The 16,100-nt window shown below is 40.7% G+C and overlaps 1 protein-coding gene across 3 annotated transcripts in view; it reads right to left on the reverse strand.

The window, feature by feature from the left end:
- Nucleotides 1-16,100, reverse strand: part of nav3 (neuron navigator 3) — a 330,018-nt gene that overhangs the window by 107,839 nt on the left and 206,079 nt on the right. For all 3 annotated transcript variants that reach the window (XM_087830961.1, XM_087830960.1, XM_087830959.1), the window contains exons 5-6: nt 12,692-12,764; nt 2,786-2,960 (exon numbers count right to left, since the gene is read on the reverse strand). In XM_087830961.1, the coding sequence (XP_087687087.1) occupies nt 2,786-2,960; nt 12,692-12,764 (248 nt within the window). The remainder of the gene's footprint in view (nt 1-2,785; nt 2,961-12,691; nt 12,765-16,100) is intronic.

Here is a 16,100-nt window from a genome sequence, read left to right on the forward strand (position 1 = left end):
ACTGGATCGGATATCGGAGAGAAATAAAAAATGTAATCCGATCCATTAAATATCAAAAAAGCAGCTCACAAAACTTGCGACACGGCGTAACTCGGCTCATAACCGTAGCACGTTGGAGCAGTGTGGTCACGTGATAGAGCGGCTGTGGCCTGTGAGACCTGTCGGTGGTCTGATTGAGCATTTGGAGCATCGCTACGAAACTGGCATTTCATCTCCAAGAAAGTTATCCCTGAGAGAAGTAAAGCAAGTGTGTAAGTTCATCTCTGAATGTTTGTAAAGCATTCCAGCGTTAAGCTTAACAACCGATATATGGAGCGACTGCCTCTTCTCCCTCTCCTGCTGCTACTTCAATCATGAAACTGATCAATGATCAGCTGATCGGCTTTTCTGTCGTGAGTCCGTCCAAACTCTCTTGTTTGTTTTTGGCTCACTTTGCGCCAGAAAGAGGAAACCAGCAGCTGAACAACAGCAGCACGTTTAAGCTTGATCAGCTGTTGTTAGAATTTATTTAATATTACTTTCTAGACCAGGATCTTTTTCTACGCAGCTGACGGCTGGTAACTGTGCAGGGGCGGATCTAGCAAAGTTTAGCCAGGGGGGCCGATAGGGCATGAACAGGGAAAAGGGGGCACAAAGACAAAATTTAAAATGTCTAGCTTTTAATAAATAATTATCTGAATCTTACACCCAAAGTTTTAATCTGATGTAAAATGTATAGAAGTCCATTACTGTATATAGTAACTGTTAAGTCTAATATACCCTAGTAAGCTATACTACTTTTTCCTTTGGGAAGATACCATCTGTGCAGTCTGCAATTCTGTTGAAGAAAGATGTTGAATCTATTTAATTATTCTTCAAAATTAATTGATTTCTGTGCATTTTCCCCCTGCATCAATTTAAGTTGATTAAGCATCATGAGGTGAAGGGTGGGGGGTTCCCTATTTTTTGGGGTTTCTTGCTGGGAGTTTTAGAGCTCTATTAGTTAGGTTGCTTACTCTTTAAAATACCAGAACAGGGAGGATTGAGTAGGTTTAAGTTCATTAGATTGATCAGTTTTGCTGAACTATGAAATATTTTGGGTGCAGTGTATTTTTTACATACAGGTATAACAGAATAGCTTTAGTGTTTTGTTTTGTTTTTTAAACTTGAGTATGAACTTATACAAAATGCAGCAAGATATTAAAAAAACAGTTTTATTGATGAAAAAAATACACCATATCGGATTCATATGGGTATGGGCAGATATCCTAATTTATGATATCGTATCGGACATAAAAAAGTGCTATGGTGCCATCTCCACTGACCTCCACTGTGGCCTTCAACATTGAGGCATTATTCACTTATTAGTGCAGAAGAGAGACAGTGAGGGTCTACATGGAAATCATCTGAGACACTTCTGTGGTTGAAACAAATTCTTTCTTGAGATCGAAACTAAAAAAAGACATTGGTGAAATGTGCAGCTTCTGTAACGGCTCATTAAGTGTGCATGTATTGATTCGTCAAGTCTGAAACTAGGTTGTCACAGCGATGTGCTTCCAACAATTCACTGTTTTGTGTGTGCGTGTTCAAAAGAGAGAGAGTGAGAGCATTCACCACCTGTTGTGGGGGTGAATAAAGAGGGTGGGAATGGGAGGCAGCTGTGCCCCTAATAACCCCCTTAACACACGATACACTGACCCCACTGCCACCATCTCCTAACTCAACCAAACACAGTGAAGTCAAAGCCCTCGACAGTATCATCTTACTCACATGCCCACTCCTTAAATACTGAGACTTAACGCTGTTATTGCACTGGTTTAATGCACATACTCTCTCTCTACAGTCACACACTAATAGAAAACATCGCAGCCACACCGTGTGGCTGTGTAGTAACTCGATCTGGCCGGGGGGAATGCTGCTCATGTGTGGCATCTCAGGCCTTCTTTTAAATGCTGCTGTGTCTATTTACATCACACAAGTACAGGCCTTCTTTGCTTCTGCTGCCTTTTACAGCGCTCAACCCTCTGTAGGCCAACACTTCTGCTGTATAATCCACGTCTTCTTATACTGTATTTCTAATAAACATACAACAAGCATCGTCATATTAAACACCTCTGGGGTACTCACCTGATGAAAAGCCATGAAACAGTTCTGCAGCATCTTCTAGCTTATTAGAGCTACCTTATTAGGCAGTACTAAATGATGCTGCCAGCTTTTGCACTGAAGTGCTTATAAAGCAAATGTTTGGCATTTATTTTCTGTCAGGCACAAAAAATGATCAATAATACTCTCACATGTGTTTGTTAAACACAGGCTCACAGGCTTAGATTAGATTTCTGTTCTGGATGGTCAGATTAGAACCTGATCTGAGATGTACCTGTGTGCCACGTCTGGTTTCTCAACTCTGTGAGGAGTGGGTGTTTTGTAGTGAGATCAGAGACTAAGATTTCAATAATTCATTAAGCACTTTGGGTCAGCTTGTGTTGTTTTAAAAAGCTCTACAGTATATAAATCAAATTGAGTTGACTAATAACGTGCCTCGTCTTACATATGGAGCTGATGCAGCAAAAACCTTAATCATCATCTTTGTATCTTGTTATTCATTTCCTGCACCACAGAGAGGAGGTCACATCCCCCAGTTTTCTGTTTAGAAAAACTATAACAGGACCTAATTGAGCATCTGAAAGCGATAAATCAATGAATATTGCAACATCAAGCATGCATCCCAAACAGGCAGGCAGCACAAGGGAAGCAAAACAAAGACTGATCTGCATGAAAATCTGTGTCCATGTTTAGTGCAACATACCTGGATTGCATCTCTTGTGATTTGTGGCTGCTGGCAGATGATGCGGTGCTGCTGGTCTGCTGGCTGAGCTCCACCAGGGACTGGTAATACTGCTGCTGTTGCTGTTGCTGTTGTTTGTAGCGTGACAGGATGAAGAAGAGACCCAGGATGCTCTTTAAGTTGCCATTCCTGATTTCTGGAAGGTAAAAATGGATTGTAAGTGTTAGTTATTTAACAATTCCTCCATCGTACGGCCATGGACCTACAGAATCAAATTCTCTATGGATAGAAATGTGACTTCAGTCTCAATCTCAGTCATCGCGAGCGTACAAGCAGAGCACACGTGCAATCTGCCTGCATCCATGTATCCTCTAAATCTACCTATGCATTTTCTTGGATTTAAAGTATTTTCTGCAAGTGAAAGTAATCAGCCAAAGATAACATTTTCCCAGAACATGTATTTTGACTTTCAAGCACTATAAAACGAGCATATGCTGATTGTGGAAGAAGAAAAAAACACTCAGGGACAGAGCTCAAGAGCAGCTGTTGTGAAGCAAACGTAAATATTTAAAAAGAGCAATTACATAAAAATACACAGAGTTATAGAATAAGCACTTCAGTTACTTAACTGAATTTAGCAGGAATGATTAAGGCCACTGCTCAGAAGAAGGTCCAGCTGTTATACTGCAGATCCAAATAAAGCATCTCTAACCCGAGCTACGCACAGCTGGATCATTTAGGAGCGGTGACCAGTAGGGAACTACTACTCTGATGTATTACTGGCCAAGCAGCCAAAAATATAAAAGAGTTACTTTGTTTATAGTTCTGCTCTCGCCATGAAATAAGGAAGTGACTGCATGTGCTGCTGGGTGAGGGTAGAAGTGACACATTTCTGTGCACTGATGAAGGCAGAACCATTCAAATGTGTGAGATAAAAAGGAAGAATGAACAGTTTGGATTTTATTATCTGAATGACAACTAAAATGAAAGAAGCTAGAAAACAGCGGCGCTGATAACCACGCATGAATCACCATATTCATGCTGCAAAATGAGCTCACAGCAGAAAAGAGTAACAAACAACAATAATAAGATAGAATTCACGTTTTGGATATTGGATCTTCAACAAATAGCAGAGCTGCAGATAAAGTAACTGCTTAAATATGCTGAAGAGGCAACAGAAAGAATCCTCTAATCAATAAGTCTATAGTGTAAATCTTACCCTGAACACTTTTGAGTTAATCTCAGACAAAACTCAAACAAATGCTTCCCTCACAGACTCCCACACACACACAGACGTAGTGCTGAAGTAGGATCCAGTCGGCGATGAGGAAAAAGAATTGATCACTGGCTAACGCACCCGTTTGTGAAATGGGCTTTTCATACCAAACTCTCAGCGAGAGCTGGCACACAGAGGAATGGGAAGAATGGCAGTGGCTGACACAGGGGTTTCTACTACATTTTTCAATCTGGTGAGGAGCAAACATTCCCCCGGCCATCCGTGGCTATGCTTCAGAGGCTGTGAAAGTTAGGGAAGATTAATCTCTTGGGGGCGTTTGCTATTTTCTAACACCCAGAGGTGGGAATATACACGAGGCCTTTGAGAGAATCAGAACAGAAAACGCTTTCTGTGCTTTAGGGAAAACAACGTTGCAGATTCTGCTGCACTGGGACTAAAACTTTTTGCAACTTGTAAAAAAAAACCCCAGCCCTCGCTGAAATGATACTGTTGAGGACAAGAAGCAGAATAATGCTTTATCGATCCAACAGAATAAGTGCTTTTGTGGGAAAACTCAGCAGCTCATTTTCTTCAAAGAAACTTTAACAGGATGCAGGCTTGGGCCCAGGTGACAATACCAACCACGCAATTCAGCAATGCTAATTTCTATCCCCCTTTTGAGAAGATGTTGTCTTTTCACATGCTTTTAATATTTGGTGGATGATCTAGTTCCTCTTTCAAATGATCATGTAGCAGGTCATTTCCATTTAGACAGGGGATGAGTCCCTTTTCAGGAAGATCTGTTAAAAGAGCCGTGTAACAGCGTTGTCCCCTGCAAATGACTTTAGAGGTAATTGGCAATGACAGACGTGTTTTGGAGCCAGCATGACTGCCATGTATACTATTAGGGATGCATCGATACCAATTTTTTCAAACCGCTACGATACCGATACTTGGATCTGAGTACATGCCGATTAGAGCTGGGCGATATATCGAGTTTTTAAAAAATATCGATATATTTTTATACGAGATATAAGATGTGACAATATCCTTTATATCGATATAGTCTATGTTACGTTATAACTATACTTGTGGAGCCGCAAGTTTGCCTCTCTTTCGTCCACTTTTGTCTTTACGCAACATTACTCGGCCTCGCCCCTCCTTCACTGAACACAACTCCCCCTCCTCCCCCATCGCTTCACCTGCAGGAAGCGACAAGATGGACACGGCAAATCTCCGTTAACGAGTTACTGCGCATCGCCCCGTGCGTGGGGCTGGACGCCGTCAACTTGTTAGCTAGCTAACCACGCTAACGAGCTAACCACGCTAACGCCATGCAGCCCAGAGGCGCTGCACAGCCTAAAATCCTTTCATTTTCTCAAAAGTTGACAGCGCGCCTTATGTATGAATTCTGGTTGTGCTTGATGGCCGCGAAGCGATTTTATGTGGTACACAGCGCTCAGCAATCTGTCAAAAATGTTTTAGTACGACTTTGGTAAGCTACGGTGCTGCACCGGTTGATGGATTGTCAGAGCATTACGGCTACCGAGGAGCCTCGCGGAGTGATACGTACTGTGCTTCAACGTAATATTACCCTACTGTGTATAAGGACCATAAATGGCACCTGTTAAGAGACGTGGTTATGAAGAGGATTTCAAACTCAATGCTGTCAGTCACACAGTAGAAGTTGGGAACAGAGCAGCTGTGAAATCTGTCTTTGTTACTATGCTCTGCATCTTTTAGTTTACATTTTGACTGCACAATTGTGAGCTTTTTGTTATGCACAAAAACAACATTGTTTTCTTTTATTTATGGAGCATTATTATTTAATAAATGCTCATAATTTATTTTTGAGTAAATTTTATGTACATCTATGCTCTATGTTAATAAAAGTGCCTGTGTGACATCTGGGACACAGCTTTGACTAAGAACTCTCTTTTTGTTCTTACTTTATGGCTTAAAAAAAAAAAAAAAATCGAGATATATATCTTATATCGCCGTCCAGGTAAAATATATCGAGATATGAATTTTGGGTCATATCGCCCAGCCCTAATGCCGATACAGAGTACAAAAACCGATACTTCTACCACACACACACATACAATTAATTGGAAGACAGGTTTTATTATATTCCCTGCCAATAAAAATTAAAATCTTAATAAAAATGACCACAAAAATGTCAAGTGAAAAATAAGCACTTCTGTTAAATTATTGCAGAGTCTCCACATTGTAATTTTACAAAATATCACTGAACTATTGGCACTGTCTGGGCGGCTGGGAATTTCATATCGCAGCTCAAGTATGCTGAGAAGAATCCTATGTTTTCTACGGCCGGCATTGGCTGGTCATCCAGAGCGATAAAATGAGTCGAGCCTCTGTTATTTTAACTGCCCGTGGATTTTCTCTTGACATTTTTCTTCGCTTTTCCAAAACCTGAGTTAAAGTTGGCTGTTCCACACTGCTGACATTTTGTTTAGCCTAGCTACAGCAGCCTCCAGTTTCTCAATTTTTATCTGGAGCCGCCAGTCTCACTCGCCTAACCCTGTGCCTGTTTAGTGCGGGATGTCCCCCTAGTGGCCAATCTAAACAACTACAACAGAAATGACAAGCCACCCTCTGATTAATGAAATAAGTTGGTATCGGTTCATGGTATCGGTTAACTTTTACGAGTATGAGTACACACACATTTTACAGTATCGGCCCCGATACCGATACCAGTATCGGTATCGGTGCATCCCTAAATACTATGTTCACGGACCAACATTTTATTCTAGTGCAGTGAAACTGTAAATACAGCAATCCTTTTGTGAACATGTGCACGACCAAAGGTTGATTTGTCTTCAAAATATTTGTGTTGTTTAGGAAAGCAGGACTAACAGTTGTGACCTAAATTGTCTTTAGAATTTAGGTATGAAGATGAATACCTGACGTCACTATTCTGACATGTTTTCAGTTACTTTTCTGGCAAGAGTTCGACACAAATTACTCAGCTTATCATCTGACCAAAGCTCTGTATGAGTGCCTGCTCAAAATGTGATGTGAAACTCTCCCGGTGAGTCACCTTTTTCTGTCCGTTTAGAGTAAAAAACAAAATAAGACTGCAGGGTTCTATGAGACACTGATGGCAGTTTGGTAAAGCTCCCATCAGACATTGTTTGTCAGATGTCCACACCCGCTTCATGTCAGCAAGTGTCAGCAGGAGAAATGCTGCTCTGGAGCATTTAAAGAAGAAGTTACTTATTTAATGAAACAGCGAGGCTAGGCACACAAATACCGTGTCATCACTAATAGCCTGTGCTGCCTCCTTCACTTCTCTCATCAGCAGCTTCTGCCTTCTCTTTACTTCCGTAAGCTTTTTCTAAATAATTGTATTTTCTAATTTTTTCATGTTTTCCATCATTGCACTGCTTTGGATTATGGAGATATTCTATATATGAATGCTTCTGCTCAATGTCTTTGAATGGTTGATTCTGTGTCTCATGCTTCTCTGAATGTTCATCACTAACCGTAAATTTCAGACTCACCACTGTGAGTTATACTCTCAGGTAGGACGGCCTGCTTTGGTAAGTCGGAGGAACTCTCATTTATACAGTTTTATATATAAGGTGATACTTGGGTTGCTGCCTTCTTATCTATGTTCCCTGCTTGTAATGAAACATGCTGGTCGGTATTCTCTTCGTCCGCATGGCTACTTGTTGCTTTCTGTTCCATTTGCCCAAACTGAACTTGGTAAAAGAGCTTTTGTCCATTTAGCACCGTCGGCTTGGAACAAACTGCAGAAGGAAAATGACTGAATTTATTTCATTAAGTGCTTTTAAATCTAAACTACGAATCCTTGAGGCCAAGTCCATAACATGCAACTGTTTCAATTAGATTGATTGTCATTTTAACTGATTTTTTTATTTATTTATTTTTATTTTAATTTTATTTATTTTATTTGTATTCTTTCACTTATTGTTGCACGTGTGTTGTTGCTGCCTGTGTTTGAGTAATTTCTGTAACTGTGACACACTTGCTGCTGCCTATCTTGGCCAGGTCTCCCTTGAAAAAGAGGTTTTTAATCTCAATTAATCTCAATGGGATTTTCCTGGTTAAATAAAGGTTAATAAAATAAGTGTCTTACTACCTTTCCTGCCTCTACTTGAAAGGCTTGGGCCCTGCCTTCTGATCAGAGGTGTGTGTACCCGTGGTTGATCTTGTCCTAAAGCCACTAATGAAAAGGACTTTAATGTGGTGAGTAGGTCATACTATAGGTTTCCTGGTAGCACTAGAACCAAAAAGAGCCCGTCTTTTTAATAGCCTCAGTGGGTGAGACCCTGCATTGGAAAGAGTGTTTAATGACCTGCAGTACCCCTCAATGTAACCAATTATCAAGTGTAGGAAACATGTGTTTGGGGGCTTTACACCTGCTTTTAAGAGTGGAAATGCTACACTGAACTTCCTGAAGATAATTATCACATTTGAAGAGGTAAAACTTTATGTTGCTGCTTTGAGATATTTTGTGTCCAAAAGGGTCAAGCTTGACCATGTGTTTTAGTGCATGAAGTTTATCTTTATAACATGTTTAAGTTGACAACACAGCAGCATGCTCTCAGTAGCAGTGCAAACATTGGAAGCTGCAATTTCAAACATATTAATAATATTAGTGTAACCAGTATGGATGCTAAGTAGGCTTTAGGTGATGATGGTGTAAGTTGCAACAATGACTGAGATGTATCCTTGCAAAAATGTCAGATTTAGTTAGTCATGAGGATTTATGTCTGGGATCAGTTTCCACGTGCATGAAACACTGTGCCAACACATCCGGGGGATCTTAGGTTATTGAATTTTAATTGGAAGTCTTTCTTTGTCTCAAGTCTTTAGTAAAAAAAAAGCCATCATCTTCCTCTGTAGTGTGTGGACTCAATTTCATTAAAGCCTATAAGTCCCCTCGGTGAAATGTTTGTACGGGGAATAAAACACTCTTCAATGAGATGACTTTTTCCGGAACTTTGGTTTACAGCCTCCCACCAGTGAGATGCAAGGAGACTTCTGGAATAGTTATTGCAATAAGTAGCTTCTAGGTTCCTGTATGCACATCAAGCCTCCCACTTTATTTTATTCCCACATCTTGTAAAACTATAACAAAGACTGCATATTGCCAGGAAAGCCCTGGGCAAATTCAATTAGACATGAGAGGGCAGACACGGCTGTCTCAAGTCACAAACACAACCAACACATGCTCAATAGAAGAATGACCAAGAGAAGCCAGCAAATGAAATGCATCAGCAACAGCAATGAACAGGGTAACCAAATAGCCCATATATTTACAGACCCACTTTGAAATTCCAAGCGCAGCAAGTCACTTTGCTGTTTTTAGTGTTGTAACTGAGCATGGAGAATTTAGAGCTGTCGGTCAGTGTGTCAGCCTGTTAGGCTATTTCTGCTGCTCGAGATGTCAAGGGCAAGTTCAGCCCATTAATATTTAACGGGAGCAGAAACAACATGGGTCAGAGCAAGCACTGGTCCTTGTAGATGTGCATTTTGTTCAACACTACACACAAAAACAACAAAGGTTCAGTTTTCTTAGACAGTCACTGTTTTCTAACAGTTTTAAATGTAGTCATTGTGAGTATAAACCTTTATGAATATGATATAAACATCCCAATACGTACTGACAGAGAAACTGTTAAATGTTCTTTAAGATCTCCGTACTTTGAAACGTAACAATATCGGTTCTCTGGACTTGCAGTGAACCTTCTACTACGTGTGTGTGACGCATCAGATTTCACTTGATGCAGTGCAACCTGCTATATAGTGTAAAAAACTGTTTTAGCACGCTTACATGTTTAAGATCATGAAAAAAATTTTAATGTCCAAAGAAGATAACCCATGTAAATACAAAAAAGCAGTTTTTAAAAGAAGATTTCATTTATTAAGGGGAAAAAAGCTACGCAAACCTACCTTGCCCTATATGAAAAAAGTAATTGCCCCCAAACCGAACTGAGCAGCAAAAACTAAAATTAGTCTTTCACATCACTGTGGAAGAATTTTGGCCAACTCTTCTTTGCAGCATTTTGTTAATTCAGCAAACCTGAAGGATTTTGGATAGAGGTCAGCCTGTTAAAAGTCATGCCAAAGCATCACAATCAGATTTTATGTCCTGAATTTTATGTCCTGAACTCCATCTTGTTCTTTTGAGTCGTTCAAACGTGAATGTGTGTGTTTCACTGTCCTTCTCCTTGTCTAGCAGAGATCAGAATTCATGTTTTCATCAATGACAGACAGTTGTCCAGTTCCTGAAGAAGCAAAGCAGCCTCGTCACACTACCACCACCATGTTTGACTGTTGGTATGATTTTCTCTTTATAAAAATTTGTGTTAGTTTTATGCATGAATGAAACCGGATGCAAACCTTCCAAAAAGTTTTGCGTTTTACTTGTCAGTCCACTAGGGATGGGTACCGGTATCCGGTGCCATGATGGCACCGGTTCTGACATAAACTGTAGTAACCAGACTGAAAAGCAGCGCACATTTCGGTGCTTTATTTCGGTGCTTTTTTTTTTCCTGAGCTATGATACACTTTAGATTCTAGCCAATCATTTTACGTTTCCGAGGATAGTAGGCGGGTCCAGGTACGTACGTTCTTTTAGAGCAGAGCTACAGATTAAAAATGCCCAAGGCGAAGCATCAAAAGTCTGGCTGTACTTCACAGCAAACTCAGCAGCCTGCAACAAGTGCTTTAAGCTGATACTGTGATACTGTCAAAGGAGGTAACACCTCAAATCTGATGAAACACCTGGCGACGCATAGCGTTTTTTTTTAAAAGCCGAGAAATGCGCCGTATTTGATAGCTTGCTGCGAGACCTCACACCGTGCACATCTACTGCGGGTGTGGTGCCTGTTATCGACCCGGAGTTAGCAACATCCCCCAAAAACCCGAAGAGGAGAGTCCTGGCCCCTAGCCCTGCTAGTGTAGCAGAAATGATGATGATGATGATGCAGCAGCAGCCGTTCTTCTCTGCGTGAGTAGCTTAATGTTGTTTGTGTGTAATTTACGTTGAGTAAGCTAACCACGTTATTACATTAATGCATGTAAGGTGAACTAGCAAACACCATCATAGCTACATGCAGCTGTCTTCTTGTTTGATGGCAGATACTCCCTTCACCCTGGCCAAAAAGGCTAAAATGACTAAAGAAAAAGTGGGAAACAGTTAAACATGAGAGGTTTTTGGGCAAAGTTTGTGTTTTTTCCATTGTTTAAGCACTGCTTCCAGCCCAGAGTGATACCATATATGCCCCATAGCTGCAGAAAAGGCTAACATTGTTATCTTTTTACATAAAAACAGCTGAACATGAGAGGTTTTAGGACCAATTTTGTGTTCTCCATTCTTTAAGCACTGGTTTGAGCACCGTTTAAGCACCGGCACCGTTTCAAAAGTACCGGTTTGGCACCAGTATCGGATAAAACCTAAACGATACCCATCCCTACAGTCCACAGATTATTTTACCAAAAGTGTTGGGGATCATCAAGTGCTTTTTGCAAAGTGTGTGTGTGTGTGTGGTCAGCTGTGACTTTTGCTTTGGAACTCTTTATGTTGAATCATGATCACTGACCTTCACAGAGACTGTGGGGCCTGCAGTTCTATGGATGTTGTTCTGGGTTCTTTTGTGACCTCCTGGATGAGTCACTGATGCCTGTGACTCCTGATATCCTCACCACTGTCCAAAGTTTTCTTCATTTGTGGATAAATGGCCCTCACTTTGTTTCTCTGAAGCCTCAAAACCTTAGAAATTACTTTGTACCCATTTCCAGACTGACAGATGTTAATGACTTTGTTTTTCATCTGTTCTTAAGTTTCTTTAGATTGTAGCATGATGCCTTTTGTTTATTTTATCTTTTATCCTACTTCACTTTCTCAGAAAGGTTCTATTTAGGTGATTTCTTGTTGTGATTCGGTGCTATAAACATTAAATAGAATAGAATTATTCATACCTTGGTGTAGCTTGCAAAATTTAATTCAGTTTTTAAAAACTATGTGCTTAATCACAGTTTATTTATGATTTTTGATAATCTGAAACATGCAAGTGTGACAAATATGCCAAAAAAAGAAAACAGAAATGGCGCAAATACGTTTGCACTGCACTGTATGTGCTGCTTGCTGTACTGAAGACATTTGGACTGCAGTTGTACATACAGATACTTTTTTATTTAAGGTGTCCCTGCAGAGTCAAATCAAATGTAAAATGTATTCTTAATATATTGTTTGGAGTGTCTAACCCTAGCCTTGTGAGACAGTTTCACACAATCATTCACTTTGGCATAAAGAGTAGAACGCTTTATAAGACTGGCGTGTCTTATAAAGCATGTACTGTGTGCCCTGATGGTCAAGAGGCAAATCCTGCCCTGCAGTTTTTATCCTCCCACAATCCACTCTGATGCCCTAATGACTGCCTACACTGCCATAGTGAAAGCTGTCACGATACCAGTGTGGTAAATTCCATTACCGTGAAGTACACTCACATGTCTTGGAAACAGGCTTAAACCAGGTTTCTGAAAACATTTGGTACTGTGAAGAAATGGAAACCTACCCACAGAGGATGGGTCGCGTTGAAGCCTAAATTAATTTTCCAGATTTAGAAATTAGACAAATACAACAGCCACATCTCTCTTCTGCTGCTCCACTGACTTAATTAAGTTTAATCAGGCCTCAAATTTTGTATTATTCCTACCTTCTGCTGAGAGCCCTTGTACATTCACTCCTCTGGCATCCAGGAAACTGAGGCAGGCATCCACATTCTCAATCTGTTGAGAAGATGGCAGACAGTCAGCACAAAGCACAAAGGATGTGATGACACTTAACATTCAATGAGCCTAAATGTCTCGGGGCAGAGGGCTCAGAGGATGGCGCTTATCAGCATTATGACCCATAAAGAACATCATTGTGTGGTTATTACCCGACCCCCGCACAACCCTGGGATCAGGCTGCACGACATACTGACCGCAGTGTGACGCCACCTACACAATCCGCTGCATGTCATGTTCACGGATTCAAGGGGACACACAAGGCCATATGTACACAGTATGCTGGTAAGTGGTAGAAATACACCCCCAGAGTACTAACATATATACGCAAGACACAAAGATGTGTGGTACTTTGACACATACAAGCCAACAACAGAGACAAACACAGGAATAAGCGTTCGCATAATTTACACATAAACACAATGACAATAGTACAGTGTGGCCCACGCTCAGTGTAGGCAACAACTGCCACCTATGTTTCAGCTGTACAAAGACGCACTGAGGCTGCAGTTATGAGGGGGATTTTTGCCATCCTTGACAGCAGCTAGCGGGTCGCTTCATTAACATGGTGGCCGGCCGCCAACCCCCTTAACAGGCCTTTTATGATCAGGCCAAAGGTCTTAGCGCTCTACGCAGCGCAGTGTGTCAGGGCCATACAAAGGGCAAGCTGGGCAACTCAGCCAGACGTCCAACGGGCAATGATGATTCATGAGCTGCAATTCCCTGTCAGCCCTCTAAAGCCTGCGAGCTTTTTCTCTCTTTTAAATGTGCGCTCGCTCTGTTTTCTTTTCTCTCTTCATGAAAAGAATCAGGACAATGAGTCATATCTGTACTAGGGGTGGGGGAAAAATCGATACTGTGTAGTATGGTGATATTTTGTTTGCTAATAATGTATGGATACAGGGACAGCAGAAATCGATACTTTGTTACAAAAAAGGTTTTTGTGCTCTGACTTCAGAGCATGTTGATCCTTTTTCTGAGCAAGAATCCTGACATTCCTTCACTGTCCAGATGTGACAGTTTACTTATTTTAATTTAAGACATGTTTTATTTTAATTAAGTTTAAAACTTTTTTATTTAATGTAAAATTATATTTTGTTTTAATTTACTTTCAAATTCTTCAGTTGCTGAAGGGGCTGCATAGTTTTCATAAACTGCATAGTTCAGAATAGCTATAATTGTACCAGATGGTTGATTCAGTTAAGTTGGACTAGACTGTAATACAAACCGTTCAGTTTGTCAACAATAAAACTGAAATGAGAGAAAGACTGAGTGTGAGACTTTGATATTAGAGAAAATGAATATTGATAAAGTTTACCTTTATGTACAGAATCTGAATATCGCAAAATATTTTAAAAAATTGCAATAATATCGTATCGTGCGTAAACTATTGTGATAATATCGTATCGTGGGATGTATGGTGATTCCCACCTCTAATCTGTACACAGGCTATTTGGCAACTGCGTTGTCTCCAATGTGTTGTGTGTCTTTTAGTAAGGAATCAGCTTAAATGTAACAAGTCACGGAACTTGATATTTTAAATGTTGGGGCAGTCATATGTGGTGAAGCTGGAAAAAAAAACCTCAGAAAAATTGATAAAACATCTCTGTGGATTTTTTCCTCACACAGGTGCAGAGCCCTGGTCTGAGTGCTACTTGAAGCAGTAGTGTCCACAGATTTTTTTAACTGTGTCACTCGCTGCAATGCACAAAAGGCTCAATATAAGTGAGCTAAGTGAGGAAGTTAAACTTCTCCAATAAAGAAAGATGGATTCAAATCCTACAGATGAAGGCTTGCAGAAAGCCTTCATCTCTTACCATATGAACCATCATGCTGACACAATCGCACATGCAGCTAGAGCACTTAAAATAGTATGATGACACAATTAATTTTATGGTTAACGCTGATTCCATTTACAACAAAACCAATCAGAGATCATTTTTTGGCAGGACATTATGAGGCTTTGGACTGATGGAAAGGATCCTTATGTTCACTGTCAACCTGGCTGTGGAGCAAACAGAACGGGATTGTCAGAACTGCTGGAAAAATGAATGGTGATCTAAACTTCACTAAGGAAAGCCTCGTCTATTGTTGAGACAGAGAACACTCTCTTTACTCTGACTTTGAACTAATGCCCTCAGGACGACGTCGTAGGACGCCACGAGCTGGAAAAAAGGATTTAAAAAGAGATCATTTGCGCCAAAAGCAGCAAGTATACTGAATAATAAGATGCTGTGATGTCCACTCAAAGGCTCAAACAGCACCTCAAAAGCCATTGCTGAAGTACGGCAACCACTTAGCAGCCACCTTCTCTCCCAAATATGATGTTTATACTGGTTGTACCGATGGGAGGCTGCATGGGGCACAAATTCACAGACGGAGCTTCTCCATCTGCCTGACACAACTTATAACCGCCCACGCACAACAAACCCCCTCACATTTCGGTTTCCATATTCTTTCCCCACATGTTGCGCTCAAAGACGAACATGTGTGCTCCGGCGTTAACTTTGTTTGATTCTTCCAGACGCACGTTTAGAAGTTTGCATTTTGAGAGACATGTGCGAAGCAGCATTCGTCTCGTTACGTCAGTCTAATTAGGTTTGAAGATGTGTGGTGTAGGAGTTCTCGCAGTCTAATGCCTGCCAACACAAACAGCTTATAGGTACAAAAGATATGCAATCAAAAACATTTGCGAGATAACAGACGTTTTTATCAGCAACTCATTCAGTTGCAAATATTTACAACACAAAGGAGTGCTGTACTACTTTGCATCTTTTCCACAGGCAACGTATGTGTTTGAAGTCTGATTTAATAGCTGATAAAGACAAAAAAGGACCAAACCCATAAACATGCAGTAAATCTCTTTAGTTGGAGACAGATCTGCCAGCTTTTAAAGCATCACAGAAACAAGCCCGTGCTGTTATCCTCTGTGACTTCAAGTGGTCTACCAACTATGAATTCTGAGACTTTTAGACATAACCGCTGTTTGTTTTTAGTCTGCATTAACTGCAAAATGACGTAAACAAGGGGAATAATGATTGAAGGCGTTGATGACGGCTGGAGCATTAATGTTCCACAGGGTCCTGGCGATGTTTAACTGCTAGTTTGGTGGGTGGATTGGCTTTGTGGCATCCTGTAACAGCCTCTAGAGAAACCGACATAATTTATTTTTCCTACACATCCTGGCATCACACAGATCCACATAAGCCATTAAAAGCCATTTGAAAATGGGGCATTATGATGAGGCACACTTTACTAAATCATGAAATACTTGAAGCAGAAAAAGGGGAGCACATGTTGAGGGGTGACAGGAGTGCACATGTAAAACACACACAC

This window comes from Neolamprologus brichardi, chromosome 17 (genome assembly GCF_056152115.1).
Source record: "Neolamprologus brichardi isolate AB-2024 chromosome 17, ASM5615211v1, whole genome shotgun sequence".
Classification (NCBI taxonomy): Eukaryota; Metazoa; Chordata; class Actinopteri; order Cichliformes; family Cichlidae; genus Neolamprologus; species Neolamprologus brichardi.